Raw genomic sequence first — 22,326 nt, forward strand, 5'->3', positions numbered from 1 at the left:
ATCAGCACCTTTTCCTTTTTTTGATCAAAATCATGATGTTCAGTAGGTGTTATAATCATCTGGAGATTGTGTGCTAAATTGGCTGAAATAATGCCAGAAATTTAAATTCTACTAAATGTGAAAGCACTCTGTTTTGCATTACACTGCATATTATAATAATATTGCTACTTTAAGCAATGTTGAAGTTCAGTTTAAAAATACTACCTTTAATGTCACAGAAGATTTCTATGCTTGTCTTGCTTGATAAAGTTCAGATTTCTGAGCCGTTTCATGCATAATTTATCTTTTGTTTATCTCTTCTCATTTTGTCCAACATCTTGTTTCACTTTTCAGTTTTCATGTTTGACTTTCTTTTTCTGTTTGTCAATAGGCAAATCTTAACTCCAGTCTTACTACTTTCAATTCATTTTATAGAGTATGTTTGCCCTTTGCTTTATTATTTTTCAATTTAAACTTCAATGCCTACACCTGAAAAAGCTGCTCAGATTCAGGGCAACCAGAAAGTGATTGCTTGGATTTTTACTTTCCTTTATTCGGACATAATATGTTGTCTTGTCTTACGACAAGAATTTGATATGATAATTACTTTTATAGAAGACACTCCTAAGGCTGAACTTCTGGAGAATGTCTTTGGGAAGTGTAACACAGCGCTATTTGCTCAACAACAGTAACGTGTAGGTTTGATGTAGCTGGCTCTGAGCTTGGAGTTAAAGTTATTGGCTTATAAAATTCTTTCATATTGAATTTCTTCATTCATTATTTACAACTAGTACTACTACTACTACAACATATACTTTTGGTGTGATATCAAGAAGAGAAAAAAAGGAAATCAGATCAAAAGAAAATGAAAAGACTTTCCAGAATAAAGTACCTCATGATATATCATGATACTATGATATTCTTGCTTATGAAGTACATTTTATTATAGAGAAAATGTCTGCTGCGTGCAGTTGTAGAGTCCGGTTTGAGTAATGTTGTTTTCTAATGAAAATGTCTTGTCTTTTACGTTCAGAAAGGATATACGTTTATGGCTGAAGCACATACTGGTGACTTGCATATGGCATCTGGGAAATGGAGGCTCCGGCTCATTGGATCCCACAGTCCTCTCCCTTTCCTCTCTCGTGAGGCTATAAACAACTTGTATTCTACTAAAGAAATTAAAGAGTATTACATACCCAATGACAAGCATGTAATGTTCAGGTAAATATTGAAAGAAGAATAACTAGATTCAGCTTTTTATAGGGACCACTGCAGCATACTGAGAAGAGCTTGACCTCACTCTTGAAAACTAATCCATACTTTAGTTACTGAAATTCCATAGTACTTTGGGGGAAAAAAAGGTGCAGAGATTTTGCAGGTGTGGAGAAAGTGGCATGCAGTTTAGTGTATTTTTTCCAGCTAGTTACACAAAGCTAGAAATAAAATCAAGAAATACAACACTTACTTTTTTGATTTATCAGACCAATTTCCATCTTGCAGTAGTATCAGGAAAACTTAATTTAATCATGAACTTATACTTTTGCTGTAGCATGTAGGTTATTTTAGGAGAACACGTTTAATGAGAACATGATGATTTAGTGTTCTAAATTCTTATGTAACTGACTAATGTTGACTAAAGCCAGATTATTCTGGCTGAGTAGTCCTTCAGAAGTTACATGAATGCCTATTCAACGTTAAACAACATTGCATGTTTTATAGCTTAAACAAATACAAAATTAATCTCATAGTACTATGCGGGCTGTTAATTTTGTTACAAAATTACTATGCTTAAGTTTTTATAGGAAAGGACTTTGCAATAAGCTAGCACAGCTCCTGCACTTAAAGCGTATCACATGTAAATTTTTAAGGGTACATCTCTAACATTTTGCCATGATTCCTGGCAGAACAGTGTTATGACAACTTACTGTCAGTATTTCAAATCAATGGATTATTCTTGGGGTAAAGTTTATTCAACATACTGAATCAAGGCCAATACAGGAGAAAAAGAGGGAGAGAGAGAGAGAGAGAGAGAGAGAGAGAGAGAGAGAGAGAGAGAGAGAGAGAATTGACATGGCAATAAAACGAGTACATTGAAATTCTGTAAACTATGAGTCTCCCTTGATTGTTTCCCTTTGCCTGTCAAAAGTCTTTTAAGAATTTTATTTAAAAATATAAATATATTTTTGTCTTGAGAGGTCCTGAACTCAGGATGATAGGTTGTTTTTAGCTTGTTTGCTTGCTTTGTTTGTTTGCATGCCTTTGCTAGCTTAGGTTAGTCTAACAATTTTAATTTAAGAAAAAAAAAAACTTCCATACATAGCATTCTCCTAAAACTTCAACTAACATATAAAGCGGCAATACAATTATTCTTTGAATTTCATTCTAAGACTTTAATTCTGCAGTCTTTTAATTCCATTTTAATTCCACAATATTTTAAGATGACCAGAGTAACTACTACTGTTAAATGAGATTGCTCTACCTTTTTAAAACCAAATCTTATTTTTCCTCCTTCACCATGCTACTTCTTAATTCAATCAGTTCCCTGATCTTCTTTCCATATTTTTGAACAAATTCTAGCATTACATGAGGGAGGATGTGCATTTGGACATATGGTAGGAGAACAAAAAGCAAACCAAACACAACAGGACCACACTTTTATTTACAGCAAAGCATGCTTATACTGATCAGGGATTCACAACACTAAACTACAGTAGAGAAAACCTAGCCCATCACACTGCAGGAAAACACTTAGCCACAAATTTTTAAGTGTGCACTTCCAAGTCAGCATATGCTTAGGTGCTGTTTTAAAAAAGAACAATCTGGTGTAATTGTTTTGCTATAATTTTGCTTTCCTCTTTAGGTATTCAGTAAAAGTCACAGCATCACATATTGCTACTGTGCAAGTACAAACTTCTAAATCTGATGTGCTCATTAAACTACAAGTCCTAGATAATGAGGAAGAAATTGTGAGTGCCATTGGAAAGGGACATGTAGTCATCCCTGCTTTTAATTTCTTGAGTAATGAAAGGTATTTGAATTCCTCAGGTAAGAATTGTATTCTGCATTTGATACCTACATTCACTTAAAGGTTATATGTTTTAACAATGGTTTTAGATACAGATTTTTTTTTTCCATAGTCCCTCATTTCCTTGTGGTGAAATCAGCAGTATTCTTGAAAATGTGCTTCTGAAGTTGTTCTTTGTTTTTTTTTTATTTGTTTGCTTTTTTTTTTCTTTGAAGTTCAGATAGGGATTTCATTTTGAAACTGTATTTTTTATAGGCATTCCAGGTTTACTGAAATAGCACAGAAGTTTCTTAGTAAGTCAGCTACTGTACTGTCCCATGGACATCACAGTGCATCAATTTTGTAAGATATTAAAGCCATAAGTCCTTGTATGAAGACCTTTAAGCAATGAGACTTTTATAAAGCAATGTTTCTGCTTGTGTTTGCATTGCTGTTTTGCTAAAGCTCAAAATCACTTCATATTTCATGCATTCATCTCCACCACTGAGTTGTATAGTCTTCTAACATGTTTTTAAATTGATTTGTTTTAAGTATCCAATGCTGTAAAGAGAAAATATCCAATTTTGGCATGCTTATAAAATGACGTGATTTCTGTCTTTACACCTTCTTATCTCCAGAAGGGCAGAAATAAATTCTGCAGAAAATGTGTTCTTAAATTATAGGCTATCAGATGCCAGTGTCCTGCTTTTAATGGAAGAATTGGAGAAGCTTTAAGAACTATGTGACTGACCTACTGTGATGGTTAATTGCTGGTTTTGGTTATTGTTACTAGAATGTGGGAATAGATTAATAACAGCAAACTGGTGGAAACAAAAGCAGGAAGTCTGCTCAGATTAGAGTCAGCATCACAGATTTGAACTAAATTGTCAAGTTTCCCTCAATAAAGAGAAGGAAATTTCAGTAACCCAACATGTTGGTAAAAATCGTAGCCTGAAGACTGAAGTTGAAAGGTATTATCAGATGAAGAGGAAGAGCACTGGGTTCCAGCAGATCCTGGAAGGGAACAACTGAATTAGAATGACTAAGAGGGATATTTTGTATTTGCCGGTGTATCAGGAGGCATAGGTGGGAGGAACTTTTCCAAAACAATCTTCGAGAAGTTTACATAAAATCAGATACAAACATTAGACTTTTCTCTCGTATTTTACCTTCTTAGTCTACTGTGACACAAACAATATGTTGCTATTTTTAAACCATTTAAAAGGGTGCGTTCTGCACCCTTTATGTATAATATTGCTTTGCTTTTGTCTTGGGAATGATGGTTTGTATAATAAAAACATAATTCAATATTATCATAAATGCCATAAATGCCGACACCAAGTTTAGATGGGGATTTATGGACTAGCCAGTGCAACAATGTTAATACTGTCAGTAGCTAGTTAGCTTCTAAAAAGTTTGTTTTAATTAAATAAGCAAATTCAGAAATGATCACCACAGTGCTAAACTTGTAAGTTAACCAAGACACAATTCTCATGTTGGAAGTATATTCAATACCATGCATATTCTACTTCTCCCTGCCATAGGCAGAGTTGACTGGTATGTTGGCAGAAGTATTCTTGAATGGCATGATTGTGCAAGCATCATCAAGAAAACATTATCCCCCTTTCCCATCCACAATTCATTAATTCCTCTGAAGTCGGAGCAGTTTTATAAATGTCTCTTATTTCTCTCCAGCTACATTCAGCCAATTGATTTTTAATATATGTACTTATATTGAAACATAGCGGAGGACTTGGTCCCAAAATATTCACTTGCCTGTAAAGAAAAAACATACTGAAATACTGCAAGTGTGACTTGATGATGATGACAGCAGAAATGGGCAACAACAGTTTCGTAGTAATATCAGCCTGATACAATGCAGTAGTTTGTGTTTGGGCACTTACTTGAATCTAGAATCAAGGCGAGGTGAATCCCCCTGTTGCTTACAGAGCCCTTTCAGTCAGAACTTTGCTTATCAAAACTGTATATATATATATATATATTTACATATATATATTTATATATATATATATATATGTCCACAGTGAGAGTAATTTGATGTTACAGCACCACCTGGTGACAATTGCTAGAACTATTACTGTGCTTGAAACTTTTTCAGTAACTACTCTTTTCAGCAAGGGCAGAATAACAGTCTTGCACAGGATTCCACCTCTTGGAGCTGACCTGTCTTTGTAGCAACCTCATCTTCTGACCACTAGAGAATTCTTAAGTGCTTCCACTCTTCAGATTTAGGACAGAGAAAAGAGAAGGATAGTGAGGTATTCATGAAAACCAATTACAGCCCAATGAAGATAACAGTCCTTAAATCCCTCTTACCATGATGAGTAGAGGTAAGCTCTTCCTGAGAGTAGTTCAGATCTCTACACACCCAGAATCCAGCACTCCTTCAGAGGAGCTTATCTCTCTCTGTTGACTACAAGCGTCTGCCTTTAGTTTGTCTCACTGCTTTAAAGATATTTCTTGTGAGTTCTCTGCAGTATCCCTTGATAATAGTGCTTAAGTAGGTTTTGAGGAATTCCTGCTCAACAGAAACTGCATGCAAATAAGGCTATATGTGGAATTATTCTTTCAAGTGAGATCTGACTTGTTTCTTTTCAGAAGGTTTTCACTTGAGTGCAGAGGAGCATAAAAGATCCTGATCTCTAAATAATCTCACTTTCTTTAGTATCCCAGTGCAATTCTCTTGAATGATAGCCCCATGGTTATGGTTTCCTCTGATGAAGAATTTGATGAGAGAAAGCTAAACAGGCTGTATTTGAGTGAGAATGATTTGGGTGCCAAAGATTTTGAATGTCATGGAGAAAAGCAAGTCATAGTTTGTAATTACGAGTTTGAGACATCTTGGATGAAGCGTTTCTGCAAAGCATCTCAGAGAAATACCTCTGAAGCTCATTTCCCAACTGTTAGGGATTTTCTTAGGAAATAGGGACCACTTCTATAGAGAAGAAAGATACTGCATGCTCAATGATCTCTGTCATTTGACTTCCTTGAGAAACAATGTCTTTGAATCCATTGAAGTTTCCCGCTGCATACTTAATCTTTGGTTTGGCATTGATACACTTGCCCATCTCCCATCAAATTTGCCGAATCTGGCATAATACCTCTCTCAATTCTTCCAGACTTCCCAGGACATCTCCTCAACATACATGAATATGTCTTATACTGAAGTGTTGCAGTGAAACAATATCATCCTTTGCTTCTACAATAAGACTTGTGAAAAGTAAACAGTTCTATCCTCAGTAAAGTCAAAAGTATTATCTCTTTCCCAGTTGATGGCCAAGCTGTTATTACTGTAACTCCAATAAACCTGCTTTTTTGCTCTTATTCAATTTCCAATGTGATTTTCCCTTTTAGAATTCTCTTTCCTTTCCCAGTAGCCATTCATGTAAGATAGATAGATGGGTATTACAGATAATGACACTAGATGCTATAATATCGTATTGGATAATATTAGAAATAGAGTTCTATATTGTTAGGGCTTCCTGAATCTGGTAAACTCATTGAGGTGAGACTACTATAGCTCTAAGTCCCCCAGACCAACCAGCAAGGCTGAGCAGGCCCAATATGTACATACGCAGAGCACATATATGTATACACTTAACATGCATGTACATGCAGATACAGACATGTATACATTTTAAAGGGAACCTTGTAAGCGTAACACAACATAACGAAATTGACTGTAATAATTTTTTTTCTTATAGTTTCTAGTGGCATCTGTTTTGCTCATGCTATAAACTCATAGATTTTATGGAAATGTAACACAGAGTTTTTTTCTTGTAGCAAGCAAAGCCCAGCTTATTCACAGTACTACAAAGAAAGAAGCAGAAACTGGAATATCCAAAAAACGAAGTTATGTTGCGTCTCCCAAGACTACCAAAACTTCTCTAAAGCCAGGACTTGTACAAGAAGGTCCACATATATTAGATGATGAATCTTTTCTGACAAGCTTTGAAAAGAGAAATGGAAGTCCACAGCTAGTAAGGGACTGCATATCACAGGGATTTGGAGGGAAAAGTGATGAGGGAATATTGATAATTTTTTAAACAAATGTGGAATTCTGATAACTCTGAGATAAGAAGAACAAGGAATTCAAAACTAAGATTCTTCCATTTGGAAGCTGCAACAATATAGGGAGAGTAATATGAATATACTTTATGAATATGAATAACACATGGTCCCAGGTACATAATGGTTTTCAATTTGAGGAGTTTTTTCCCTCTTTAAATGTTTTTCATTGCCAATTCTAAATCAAGTCTAGCATAGTTTTAAAGTAAGGGCTAAGAAACATCTGTAATAAACTTGAACTGCTGATACTTCAGTTTTTGATTTTTGATACTTTAGAGTTGATTAATTTAAGAGAATGTCAACTTTAATAGTTTTACTAGACAAGCAAGAATTTTATTTTCCTCAAGAAAAAAAATGATTCTTGACATATAATCTCCATGGGTGTTCCACTGATTCAGAACTGGCTTTAGAGTGAGAAACAATTTTTATGAAGACTTTTGGCATCATTTGCTGTTCCATGTACATAATGTACAAAATAACCTATGAACCCTGCTACCTCCATTGCAAATGCAGTCAGAAATGAGTGCTAGCATTGATGCTCTAAGTGCTGTAGTAGGCCTTAACATGTAAGACAAAACTCTTTGTCTCAGCTCACCACAGGAAAATATTGCATGGATGTTTTTAAAGGAATGCAGCGTCAACAACTCAGATTAGCTTTTGCTTGCTAAACATTTTTTTTAAATTCTATAAGAATTAAAATAAAATACTATGACGTTTAATACTGTGTTGTTAACCTGGTGTGAATACTGCAATGTGAAAGCTTGTAAATTGATTACATTTTTCATTTGCTGAATTCCATAGCTAGCAGTTTCCTTATTTATAGGACTTTTAAATGCTTACTGTAATTGTTATATCACCAGCCTATTAACACGTTATGTTTTGTTTCACAGCTTCACAAGTATATTATACAAGCATTAGTGTTACATAATAGTTGGCCACTGACTGAGAGTGAGTTTCTGTTTGTTCAGGAGTGGAAAGAAATGGAGAAAAATGAAACCAAAGGTATGTCACTATAAGTTTATCAAATGTGTCATGTTATGGTTTTTTTTATGGCCAAAACCATACAATATTTTTTTTCTTTTATTCACTGCTAAAGTGAAATAATTAAGCAACAAAGCTATTTGCTCAGTGGTTCATAGAACTGGAGTTTGATTGCATGATTCTGTAACTTCAGAACTAAGAGAAATCAGTGTGGTCTGCAAAATCTACACAATGTTCTTCAGGCTTAGCGTTAGGAAGACAACTAGCATACATGTGCATGCATGTCTGCTTCTACAGTCAGAAGGACTTGTCAAGTGTAACATAAAGGTACAGTGTTCTGCATCCAAATACAGAGGTTGCTATTGAAGGTAGAGAAGCATAACTGCTGATAACATAAGAAAACACACTAACAAGGGGAACAAAAGTCCAGTTGTTTTGGGATGTGAATATAGTTCTCTGCTGATATGAGAAAAATCCAGGCAGAAAGCAAGACTAGGAAAAGTCCCAAGTATATGTCATGTATTAAAAACAGGAAGATTCAGAGAAACTACATATTTTGTTTCCAGATTATCTTAGAGTTTCTTGACAAGTGTTAGAAAAAAAAAAAAGAAAACCAGAAGTAATTAGGATATTAATAAATATCTTAGAAATTAAATAAATGTCCCAGATTTGCTTCTACTGTAACTAGGAGACTGTCGCAAAAAGATTTAGATCTTAAATATAGATGCATTTACTGGTTACAGAAAATGTTTACAAAAGAGAATTTTTTAAGATTTTTTTTCAGTCTATACATGTCAATATATTAACTTATGAGCATCTCCCATACTTTAAAATGCTCTAAAAACAAAGTGTTATTTATCAGGCATTCTTACAAAATTAAAACTTTCTAAAGTTATAGCCATTGCTTTCAATTTAAGGCAATAATGTTTGTGAAGACCAGTGATTTGCTTTCAAAATTTCATTTTTTTTTAATGTTTCTCTGTTTATCAAGTTTGTTACAGGTATCTCCTTTAAAGATCCTTTTACTTGTGCAGTTATTGTTTGAATATTCTGCTGCAGGGAATTTTTCTAGTATTTTCTAGGAACTTCACACACACACACACCCCCACACACTCCAGAAGTGGAAGAAATTTATTGTACTACTTAGTGTGTTTCTTTCAGAAAAAAAAAACTCTTTTATCTGACCCTTTTTAATCTAGCATTTTGTCAGTCTGAGCAAAATTCACCATGCAGTAACAAAATTATGGGAGATCTCTAGCGGAAGAACCCTTCAACTTGAGCTTTATGTTTTGGTTAGGCCATATAAGAATAAACTTCACAGCTCATGTATGCAGCATGTCTCAACTCAATGTTAGCAATTTTTACTGTTTAATAGTATTTACTATTTAAATTTATTTTACTATTTAAATTTATTTAAATAAATGTAAATAGTACTTACTAGCTAAATACTAGGTTGAAGGGCTAAATTGTGAGCTGAGGTTTCACCTTCAGTTACAGAGTTTGAAAGCACCTTCCTGGTGAGAACTTAGAGTAACACAGAATAATGCTCTCTCATCATGTGATTTGTTACAGCAAAAGCACAAAGTCTCTATTGTTCAACAAATAGATGCCACCTAAGTACTGACTGCGTCGCCATGTGTGTAATTGACCTAAGTGAAAATTTGTTCTTTTGGTTTTCTACTTGCTTGTTGACAAGTATTTCTAAATAAGGATATATTCCATTTACTTTCAAGTCACATTAACCTCCTTCTTAATATATTTAAAAATCTGTCTTATTTTATTATGTTTTTTCAGGATCAACTCTGCTTAGAACTCGTGCATTCAGTTTTAATTTAAATACTACTAGGTTTATTATTTATTAGTTATTGCTGCTGATGGTTTTAGTCTCAATATGTAGATTCAGAACTTAGGCCTCAAAAATGTAGATTGATATCTGGCTTGTTGGTATGGGAACTTGTCATGTTATGTTATGTCATGCCATCTGCTTGTGTGCAAATGGGGCAGGTTGTATCGAGTCATGGATGGCCCATTGTTCTTCTGTTTTATTAAGAGCAGAGTAGAGATGAAGTGTTTGAAGTAATGACAGTAAACAGTAGTTAAGTAAGAGGAGGCTGAGTTGCAAAGGACTAGAGAGGCTAGAAAAAGAGTTTGCATATTCTGTGGAGCAGAAGGCTCTGTAAACTGGGTTTAACTTTTCCTAGGACTGAGTTTAGATATGTCAGCAATTATTTTTGATATATTTTATTTGTTTCCTTGTTTTACAGATGAGGTGGCATTTGAGATCTTTCCATTTCTTTTTCAGCTAGTGGTCCAGAACTTTACAAAAATGCATATTGTTATTTTACTATAGTCCCCACTCAGTTTTCATATTTGAGGAGCAATGGCATGGAACCTTACAGATCTATATACAGACATCTTTTTAAGCACTTGCTTCATCAGCTTTTAATGATTTACATTCTTCACAAGATCTTTGCTTCCTAGGTGCATTTATTCTCACTTTCCTTTTGATTACAGACTTTTCCTAATAGGTTTTTCCTTTTAATGATAGATTAGTTTATACAATACACATTCTGTTACGATATGTTATACTTCTGATTACAAAGTACTAACTTGTACTTAGCATACCAATCTCACTACTGGTGTATAGCCTTTCAAATAACTCCACCATGGTTTGAGGTCAGCTAAACTACAGCTTTCTTTGCAAGTTCTCAGCTGTTATTATTGAAGGCCGTCAGTATTACCAATGTGAGTATTCTCGTGTTCCTGTGAGTGCAAGCTTTCCAGTTCCCTGTTGCCCTTCGCCATTTAAACTGGCTTATTTATCATCAGCCACGCTCAAGCTAGCTGTCAGTGATGAGATGCCCTTTTCTCTTAGGATCCCTTTTAAAAGCTGAGACTTCTATCCTCTCATAATTCCTGCCTTTCAAAGTAAACCACATCCATTTTGCATTTCACATTAACTGGGTCTGGGTCATTAACTAGTTTGCCCAGGTTAAAGGTCACCAACAGAGTTTTAAAACAGCATGAAATGCTAATATTTATTGTATTTATTGCTTAGCATTTATTTTATATAATGCTGCAAACAGTAATATTTATCTGGAATTCTTACTTTAGATAGCAGGAAGACTTGCAGACTGGATATTTGTAACAAAACAGCATTTAATCACTGAATTGTTTTCTAATTGTGAACCAGTAGGAAAGCAATTTGAAAACTAAGCTTTACCATTTTAGGCTGTTTTGTCAGCACCAGTTTTCAAACACATAATTCATATAATAGCAGTGTTGGCACAAAGCCCAAAGGACATCCTCTCACCATGTGATTTTTAAGATGCAGTGAGCCAGGTGGAAAATTCCAGCAAAAAAATCTTTCAGATAAAAATTTCAGAGACTGCTTTTTCACATAAGGCAACAGTGCCACCTGGAGGAAGTTTTATATTAAGGCTAACTAATCACAGCATCTTTTTTCCAGCCATGGTCTTTTATTTTCCTTGTTATCTCTCCCTGTTTCCTCTTACCTTATCTCAGTACAAAACATTTGGCCTTGGGAATAGCCCCAAGGAACTATTCACATCTCCCTGACATTGCATTGGGCTGCATCCAGTGTCACTGCAGACATCTCTGGAGGATGATCCCCAAAGAGGTGGGACTTTCCTGGCTACCAAGGCAGGGAGGACATCTGGGGCAACCTGGGCTGTGCAGCTTACTCTTGGCTGAGAGAGCTGAGCTGAATCCTGTTCCATGCCTCCATACCAGGAATTAAAGCAGAACGGTCATGCAGGGGTGTTTCATAAGCTCACTTGCTATTTAGCAATGTCCCGAAGCAGAGATGCCTACAGCATTAAAATGTTAAGAATCAGAGTTATAAAATCCTTATAAAAGCCAGCAAAAGTCTGTGGTATGCTATGACATGGGAAGTTTTTATCTAATATCATTTCACTAATGAAAATTCTCTTGAGTGTTCATATAAACAATAACTTATCTTTAAAAATTAATAATTCACTGAATAATGCATAAACACAAGCCTGATTTATTGTGCTAATATGCTATGATAATGTCAAACTAAATGAAAAGCCATTTATGTAATGATATTATAATTTCAAGTAATGCTGCCAGTATTTATTTTAAATTTGCGTTTCCTCTGCAGTTATTTCATTAACTTAATATTTTCAGAGACCATATACATTTTTACTTTCATTCTTTGACATATGATTTTTACCATTGAATCAGTTTAAACGCAGTATGTTGGTAGCATTACATGCATGTTGGTACATTATTTAAATATGTTTTTATTCATAATGAACATATAAGGCACAAATGTGATATATGTGTATATTATTTATTACACATATATTTTTATATCAATTGTATAAATTATTATTTTATCCCCTCATGCTATTTAAATAATGTACCAACATGCATGTAATGATATGACCGTGCTACGTTTAAATTGCTTCAATGTGCAGGTTTTATATTTACCGTTTTATATTTTTATATAGCCCCAGGCATGACACTATAGATCTGATCCAAATCTCAGTGGAAAATCTTCAGTGAACTTGGGATCAAATCTTGCACAGAAGTGAAGAGGGAATAAAAGAGCATATCATTAAGTGAAGGTGCATATTAATTATTGTCAGATTCTAAGCCAGTCACTCACTTCCTATTTTTCCAGGAAAAATCACCTTTTTGCTTGTGCTGACTTATAGGTTTTTGACATTTACTTTCATGTTTCAGGCCATATAAAGTTGGTGTGAAACTGTGATTTCAGATTGAGATCTTTAATCTTTCTTGTACAGTTGTGCATCTAGCCCAGGCAGTTTCAAATGCCATGCTTCTTATGAAATTAAAGGTATATGCTATTGCAACCCTCTTTATTTATTCCTCTTTTTAAGCAAGAACATATCATGCATATAATCTTAGCAGCTCCCACCAGTTAAGTCAAGGCAAAATGCAAATTTTAGGAATGTGAGTTCTCAGCATCCTTAGCTTAAACATGTTTCATATACATAACATATACAGGTACTAATTAAATAATTGATCCAAAATCTGTTTTGATTGGTCTGAGACTGATCACTTTGAATTTCTTAAATATGTATCAAATCTCATATATGTTTCTTCACCTTCACTTCCTTTCGTTTATGATGCATCTTCTGCTCTGCACTCTTTCAGACTCACTAAGGTGTGAGACAAGAGAGAACATTGACGTTACCTGCTTTGAGCTTCTCACTTGCCTTGGTGCATAGCAGTGATAGAGATTTATGCAGACTACATAAAAGAGTCGAGATTCACACTATGACTTTGTGCATTGCAGTCTTTTTGGTCTGACCTGTACACAAGGAAACAATGCAGTGATTGATATGAAGAGATCATAGCAATCTCACAGCTAATCCTTGGTACAGTGCTATTTAGGACAAATAAAGATGCCTGAAGCTGACCACCTTGAAAGCCTGGCTTTGAAAGTTTGGTCCCCAACTCCTTTCCTAGTCTAACAATTTTAGTGTGATGCTATTTTGAAGTAACTGTTGTACGAGCAACTATTAACTGATGTTTCTTTTTCTTTCCATGTGCCTGGTTTGCGTTGCTGTTTTACCCTGGATATTGTATGGGAAAATAAACTTATGAATGATGATGATATCTCTAATTCATCATGCATCATAACTACATATGAATAGCACATGGGGAAAAGAATGAGGAGCACAGTATTTCTCTAGTGTTTGATTATTCTGAAGGACAAAAATCCACAAGTACTCCTAAAACCAACAAAAAACAAAAAGATAGAGCAACTGAGAAGACAGAAAAAGAAAAATGGAATAAAGACAAAGGATCACCTGCATCTCAATCTGAATCTCAGGTGAGAACAAATCCAAGAAATGTATATTTTTCTATGCTGTTCTCTGCCACCTTCCTAGTCTTACACCTGAGAAACATTAACTGCACATGTGAAGTATATACCATGCATTTAGAGATGTTACATACTTATTTCTTTGCTTAAATGTGAAGCAAACCATGGTCTGTTCCTTTTTGAGGTCTAGTTTCTATCTATGCAGATCCATGGCTTTGCCTTATGGGTACTCTCATTAGAATCATTTGATGTAAGGTGCTCAGAGGAATACAGAGAGATGAAATTCCTGTCACTTGTTTCTTCAGTGTCTGTTACCATTGTCACTAGCTTGTGGTATACAGTGACAGAAAAAAAAAAGTGGGTACCAACCTTCTTACAAGTTCTTATTCTCTGTGGTAGGATAGTCTGAGTGTTCTATGGTTGACCAGAGGACTACTGTATATGGACTGCAGATGGACTGAAAGAAGGCAAAAAGATACTGAAAATTCATCCTTTAATTTGCTTTTGCTGGTATTGCTTTTGCGTGGAGTTTTGCTGCCTCATGGAAGGTAGTTCAAGGAGGGGGCATCTCCACAAAGCTTTTTAATGAAGAAATCTCTACTAAATTGTTTGAATTGTGATTGTTGACTAAATATGCAAGCCCTCCTTATGAATCACATGTACACCTGATCATACAGAGTTCTGGAAAAGGGCCTTAGCCCTTCTTTCAGAGTAGTCAGGACTGCCGCTGCACTCGAGCCTGTTGGCCATGAAGATATGATACAAGTTCAGATTATGCCAGGTTTCTGCCTTCATCTGCAGTTCTGGGGCATGCCAATCACGCTGGTATCACAGCTCTTGGGAGATCTACTGTCTGCCACTACACAGATGAAAGGTTCAAGATGAGACAATGTTTGAAGATAAATATGAGGGAAAGCATTTAAACAAAATATCTTAGCTTCTAGAGGTGGTGATTTTCCTCCCCTTTGGCAGATATTATGTATCTAGTAATGTATGTCAGTCTCTAATGACATCAGGATGCAAAAACATGACTTTATCCTAAATAGTGATAATAGATTTAGATCAACAAATACATTTGGATTATTCATGTTTACTATACTTCACTTTCAGCAAGCTGCTTCAAGCAGACCATACTGGACTCTGCGCCTAGTTAGTGAACAGAAAGAGGCAGAAGTTCTGGAAGTGAAGAAGGACACTGAGAGAGCAGATGAGATCAAAGCCATGAAACAAGCATGGGAGTCTGCAGAGCCAGGAAGAGCAGTCAAGGTAATCAGAGCTTAATCTTTGAGGCAACTTTGTTATAAATCCAGGAGTTGTTGTGAAGGTAGAGCATTTCCCACAATGTGAATCTGATTTCAGGCAGTTCACCACCACTTTATGGAAGACAAGGAATTTTACACACTTTAAAGAATCAAACGAGCTGATGTGCATGAATTCTGGGCAAGAATCCAGATCACCTACTCTGCACTTTTTTGGATCACCAAGACTTTAGACTCTTCAATAAACAGAAAAGTGTTGCTTCAGACAACCTACTAACTCTGCTAACTAACTACTAACTGCACAAGTGCAAAGCTGCCACTATTGACAGGTTGTCTGTTCAGCTGTCTCCAGCCAGAAATACACTGGCTATAAACATGCCAGTGTATCTCATTATAAACATGCCAGAAAGATTTTTGTGGAAGAACTGATGCTAGGCCATATCATCACTCAAATTGTCCTGTACCTGCTTCTCTGTATGAATTCACTGTTCTGGAGGAGCAATACTAATTCAGATGTGTCCACTGCATCTGGTATTATTTTTGACACCAGGATTGCTTAGGATGGAAAAAATAATTTAAACTATTCCTAGTGAAGCAAAAGGTTAAACTGCTGATTCAAAGCAGGAAAAATATTATATAAAAAAAATCAGTCTTAGAGTATATCTAAAATTCATCCCCTTACACCACCTTCACCAATGCTCATTAGCCCAGCTTAGGAACCTTTTGTCTTTTGTTTATGAACTTTCAGAAATGAACCCAGTCATGAATCTTCCCAATTCCAGATTTTCTTTTTTCTGCTCTGTGTATGTGAACCTCCCAAAATTTTCTGAGAGCACTGTATTCAACTTTGATCTAAGGAGCAATGCCTTTCCCTGCAGCTTTGATTGACTGTGCTGCAACTAAAAATGTAAATGTGATGTCCTTAAGATTATCTGGAAATGACTTTCCTTTGATGTGTAAAGAGTATCTTCAAAATGCTGGTTCTGTCACCCTATTTGCCTTTTTTTACTAAATTCAACTGAATTGCAGTTGAAGTCTTCCATTCTGAATGCCTCTTATGCCTATGGCTTCCTTTTGAACAGTTATCATTAAGAAAATTGCAGCATCCACATGTAATATGCTAACAAATGTCTCACTTGAGGGTCTGTTAAATGTACTAAGTAATTTCCCTTCTCCTTTCTTCTTGATCTCCCTGCCTCAAATATCTGTCCATTTCCTGGGTCATGTGCCCTATAACAGTGGGAATTAGATGCCTTACTTTTAGATGACACTTGATGCCTCTGTTCATTCTGGCAGTCTGAGCCCTTAGGAGAAAGCCTGGAGCTCAGATCAACTTTTAAAGAAGACAGACAGTCTTTGGTGATATGGAGGTACCTGCTTTTGACATTAAAGAGAATTGAAGCCTAAAATGGTACTTTGCATACTTTCCATCTTATTGAGATGTTAACCTCAGAAAGGTTAGCTTAACTATTCTTACAAATATGCTCGTGATGCCCTTGGCGTAAATTACTAGTGATTGTTTCTCATCAATACAACACATTAAAAATAAATTTTAAAAAAGTTCCAAAATAATAAATTGGATATTTAATATTGACAAGTTATTATTTAAAAAAAAAAAATCCTAATCCGGAGATACCTTGAGTATGACTGTAACATGAAACAAGTCCTGTCGTGTTTATCTTTCCTTCCCTCTCCCTGCCCATACTTCACAGTTACTCACTGACAATACACCCTTTTGTCATAGTTCATGTTTTTGTAGATCTTACCAATGAAGTACACTTACCTGCAATAAAAAAGCAGTATCATATCTCAACTTGAATGAAACATGCACTGGATTCAAAGGCCTATTATCTTATTGACCACTTAGTTTCCTACTTTTGAAAAATCTTTGAGATTTAAAGTATTCAGTAAAATTCTTCTGATCTGGACCAAAACTTTGTTCTCTAGGCTTTTCAGGAACGCATACAGTTTATTAATAAGTATGCTGTGAAAAGTTCAGAGGAACCCATAGCTGAGACTGAGATCAAAAGTTTATCACCTAGTCCAGGAGAAAGAGGTAAGGGTATAGCTTTCTGTTAAGCATTTCCTGTTGTTTGTAAGCATCATAATTTAAATATTTAAAAAGAGATTAATCACTTGAAAGATAAAATGTTCACAAATTAAAATGGGTAAGCTATCACAGTTCCAAAGTTCCTACCACTGATTCTCAAATATAGCTTATACATTTCATAGCATGTGTTTTAGCAGAGGTTGAACAGATAGACAGTAGGATTTTAATCATTCTTCATAGCCTGTTCAGAATATTAGAAAAGCCTTTTGCATGAAATACTGGTAGTAAATTGAAAGAATAGCCCTGGTAAAGGTGCATGATTTGTCTCTATGATCTCTGTTCCTGAGATAGGGAGCTGTGAGTCCTGGTGGACAGCAAGCTGATCATTATCCAGCAATATAATGCCCTTGTGGCAAAGACCAACATTATCCTGAGTGTAAGGAGGAGCATTACTAGCAGGTAAAGGCAGGTTATGTTCCCCTCTAGTCAACCCTGCCAAGCTCATGTAAAGTGTTGGGTCCAGTATTCACCTCCTTGATACAAGAGGACATGGAGTTACTACAGGGCTTCTACCAAAGGACTACTAAGATTGTTAAGGAGCATCTTTAATATAGGGAAGGACTGTTATACCTGGGTCTGTTCAGCCTGAAGAAGTGAAGACTGAGGGGGTTCATATCAGTGTGTCTAATATCTGATGAGAGGGCATAAAGAGAATGGGATTTGAAATAGCTGATCTCCAGAGATGCCTTCCAACCTCAGCAGTTCTGTGGTCCTGTCTTTAATTGTTCTGTTTCTTTTGGTGCTTGGATTGTGCCAGGTTATCCTGAAGCAAACTGTAGGCAGTCCTCTAGTACTAGAATTGTAACTTGAAATTAACTTGGAACATTTTTGGAAATTCATTGAAAAACACTCCCTCAATTCCAAGTGTGTTAAGAGAGGTCACTAGTGTAGAAATACTAAAAATTTGTTTAGCATCTGAAAATCAGTATGTGCAAAGGCTTGTTTATATTTATCAAAGTGAAATAAAGTTAGTATTCCCATAAGTAGTCCACACTTAGTAGTCCCATTTAGCATTTAATTAATGTCAGTGGTTTGTTAGCTTGATCTCCCATGACCCTTCATAATCCTCACCAGCAATGCTGCCGGCAGAGTACTGTCTGTGAATGGATCTTCAAATCTGCAATTCCATTTGAATCTAAAATAAAAAGATGTCTTGAAAGTGTTTATAGTTTTGTGACTTAAGACAAAATTCAATTTATTTTTTCTTTCTTGTCACTTATTGATAGTATTTGTCATTGTCTTTTATAGATAAAATTTTAGAGCACAAGTGAACACGAAAGCTCATAGAAACTAACTGCACTTAACTATAGTTTTTCATGTATGTGATGCATTTCCAAGTGTTCCAAAAAAAAAAAAAAAAAAAAAAAAAACAGGCAACCAGAAAGATTAGTTGTAAACCTTGTCACAAACATTCATTAATTAGAGGAATACATTTTTTTTTAATGCTTACATATCACTTTCCTCTTGCTAGAGATAAAATTACAATAATATTTTTAGAGTTTTCATTGATTACTGCAGTAAATAAGGTAATAGAAGTTTTTTCAAGGAAATTAACTGCTATTATCATCATTAAATCTCATAAGATTTCACAGACTCTTTTCAACATATCCAGTCAAACTGAAATAAGGAAGCCTTGAAATATCATAGTACAACTCAATACAGTGGCAAACAATGTCAGATAAGCTATTATACTGTGAGAATGCTACATTAAAGGCTTAACTATTGGATACATAACATTATTATTATCCGTATTGTTAAAAATAAATTCTCCAGGTTGTCAATTTTAGATCATAACATTTCCATTTAGCATTGTTATACTGTAGTAGCTGATCTGACAGTTCTTTTTCATTTAACGATTAACACATATGGGTAATAGAAATAGGAAAAAGCATTCAATGTAATGACTAGCTTTTTATTAAAGACTAAATATTAAAATTTAGAGATGGACCATAGCTACAACATCTATGTCAGGAATTCAGTACCATGTTTTGAGGGAAATTACAATCAAAATTTTGCACTCATCTTTTACAAAGAAGGAATTAATTGTAAACCTGGAATCTGAGTTTATACAAGTTTGGAACCTGTTTCAATCATAGACATTTAGGCTTTTTTAACAACTCATTTTATCTACTCCTACACATTGCACTTTTTTAAATTTAATCTGGTACTTCCCAAACTAGATCTCTGCCCAAAGGTTAATATAATTTTTAAACTGTACCCAAAGAATTTTCATTCAGATTTTAATTGTTTTTTTTCCCTAAATGAACACGATTCTTTACTGGTCAAAAGTAGTTCCCATGTTCTTTAACCATTTTAAATTGGGTATACTTAGTTATATTTTCACTGCTTCAAGAGTAACGTGGATTTAGCTAAGGCACATATATACATTTCCCTCTGACATACTTGTTGCAGCTACTTTAATTCTGTCATGAGTATTGAAAATAAAAAATAAGATGTTTTTTCTAACCTACATATACATATAACCTACCTATATATAAGAATATTCTTTGCTGAGACAAAATAGGAAAAAAACTATATAAAAACACAAAAGGAGAAATTCTCAGTGCAGCTGAATAATGAGTTTAATCTATTTGTTGCAGATTCTCTTACCACTGGAAAAAAAACATCACAACCAATTATAGACTCAACCTTACAAATGCAACAAAAAGAATGGGAGCCTATAGATTATAGTGTCTACATGAGGTAAATTGCAGCAAGTACGATTAAATGCTAGTGAAGCACAGAAATGAAAGACTACTGAAATATTCTGATATATAAGAATTTGTAAAGGCAATATATTGTTTATGCAATTGTAACTCATTCTTACCTGGAGGAATATATGCTATTATACATGTGAATTTAATCTCTTCTTTTACATTTCTTTGATGGAGCTACATTTCCATCACATAGTTATTAAACTTGGCATGGAAATCCTGGTCTGCATTTAATCCATCCTTTATGATGTGCAGACAAAACCACATAGTAAAGAATGCCACATAGTAGAGGCGTAGATGCCACCTGGATGTGGTTATTATATTTTAATTTTTCATATGTGTACCTTCATACATCCCACTAGAATTTGTGTCCTTGAAGACAGGACACATGTCAAAGGAGCTGAATTAATTCTGTGTGTCATGAGAGTAAGACATAAAAATTTGAAGAAAATGCATGTGCTGGCCAGTGTGTTTAAATGCTCATCTTGAAATAAGTGCATATGACATTCATCAGCAGGTAATGCTAGAAACAAATAATGTATTTAACAAAATACAACTGATAATCATATTTAATAATTGAAATATTTATAATAATTATATTTTATTCAAAATAATTATATTTATCCTATATGTTATTGTAAAGTTATGTACATAACACACATCTCCGTGTTTTCTGTACTACAGTTCATGTTTATGCCCATTTGTATTCAGGGGACATTTGTGCAAATCATTGACTCTCCAAAGGCCTTAAAACCAGCTCAGTAATTCTTTGAATTCAATTTTTAAAAAAATGACTTTGTATTGAAGTGAATTACATTAAACAGTAGAAAACAGCATGAAATATATTTCACAGGCTTGAGTCTTGTAAGCATTTCATTTGTCTTCAATTCCTTAAATTTTATAGAAGTCATTTAAGACAAATTATAAAAATATGTTATCCAGTTTGCTGCCAATATGCCAATGTCAAAAAAAAAAAAGGTTTTATTTCAATGTGGAATTACCCTAATATCAAAGAATTCTGAAAATAAGATGCTTCTTGCAAATTAAAAATGAACTTCATTTGATCTTACATACTCAAAGATCAGCATCATTTTAGAAGTATTTTAAAATAGACACTGAAATGTATATTTTCTCACTGTGTTGTATAAGCAGAGGAAAAGTAACTGCTTAGCTGTATTTACGTCGTTGCATTGCAGTATGTAAGGCAAACGTATGTATATAGGAATACCTCCCAAAACGTAATTTGAACTGAGACAAATATCTTTGTGTTTCCTACAGAAAAACATTGTCTGAGGCTATTCTAAGAACTGAGTCTGTCATTCAGCAGCAAGAGATCCATAAAGCAGAAAAAATCAACCATTTTAGAGAACTTCGAGAGCTGGCTTTGGAAGAAAGGAAAAAAGAACTAAATTCTAGAACTTTACTGAAGCAGAATATACTTGAAATGTATGAGAATCTGCAGGTAGGTGTAGCTGTTAATGATATCCAGCGTTAACACAACTGTCTTGTTTTAAAATAGATAACCATTCTCAAGACTTTTGTATTCACTACCAATTACCGTATTGGTAATTAACCAAATTAACTAAATGTAACAGATTGAAATTTCACTTGGGCAAAAGTTAAAACTGAAGCTGCTAGAAAAAATACAGTGCTATACAACATTCTTAATATGATATTCTCAGTACATTTCCTGGTATAGCTCTTTGCAACAGTGCTATTTTAAGAATATCACCATAGCAGCAATGAAAATAATTTGAGCATTTGGTATATATGACCAGACACATATCAGATAAAGTTTGGCTATTTTTCTGTTGTAGAACTGTATATGCTGTTCTGGAAAGTAATAGGGAACATGAGCATTTATGTAGAAGGGTATGTAGGCTCTCTTTATGTAGAGCCCTTCCTAAAATGTCTAGCAGCTCAGAGACACAGCACAGTATCAGTCTTCCTGGAACATTCATAAAGCTAATAAATAAATAGGTAGAACTATTAATCCTTAAAGAAACATGGCCACAAATAGTAAATTTTATAAGATTTGTGCATGATGCATCCTTTACATTAATTTAAGCAATAATATTGGTGAACATATCCTAACAAAATTGGCTTATGCCTTGATAGCCAGCAGAAACAAACATTTTTGTTACACAATGGTGAAATGATAACCTTTAAAATTTGACTGGCCCCTCTCCAGAGCTTCTAAAATTGGATAAGAGACAATAAAAATAAGTTTAAATTAGACCAAGTAATGTATAGCAATCACTTGAAAACAACTTAGCAAGTTCCCAGGCAGATTCATGTATAGTACTTAACTAGAACCCTGCAAGGAGCCAGGGTCTTCTACTAGTGATTTG

The 22,326-nt window shown here is 34.7% G+C and overlaps 1 protein-coding gene across 1 annotated transcript in view; it reads left to right on the forward strand.

Moving 5' to 3' along the window:
• The window catches only part of ADGB (androglobin), a 96,479-nt gene that overhangs the window by 68,722 nt on the left and 5,431 nt on the right, over window positions 1–22,326 (forward strand). The window contains exons 27-35 of the mRNA XM_026044730.1: window positions 1,013–1,200; window positions 2,840–3,024; window positions 6,788–6,984; window positions 7,963–8,074; window positions 13,780–13,901; window positions 15,003–15,158; window positions 17,099–17,207; window positions 19,862–19,964; window positions 21,254–21,437. Coding sequence (XP_025900515.1) covers window positions 1,013–1,200; window positions 2,840–3,024; window positions 6,788–6,984; window positions 7,963–8,074; window positions 13,780–13,901; window positions 15,003–15,158; window positions 17,099–17,207; window positions 19,862–19,964; window positions 21,254–21,437 — 1,356 coding nt within the window. The remainder of the gene's footprint in view (window positions 1–1,012; window positions 1,201–2,839; window positions 3,025–6,787; window positions 6,985–7,962; window positions 8,075–13,779; window positions 13,902–15,002; window positions 15,159–17,098; window positions 17,208–19,861; window positions 19,965–21,253; window positions 21,438–22,326) is intronic.

This window comes from Nothoprocta perdicaria, unplaced genomic scaffold, assembly GCF_003342845.1.
Source record: "Nothoprocta perdicaria isolate Ctin4 unplaced genomic scaffold, notPer1 scaffold_38, whole genome shotgun sequence".
Classification (NCBI taxonomy): Eukaryota; Metazoa; Chordata; class Aves; order Tinamiformes; family Tinamidae; genus Nothoprocta; species Nothoprocta perdicaria.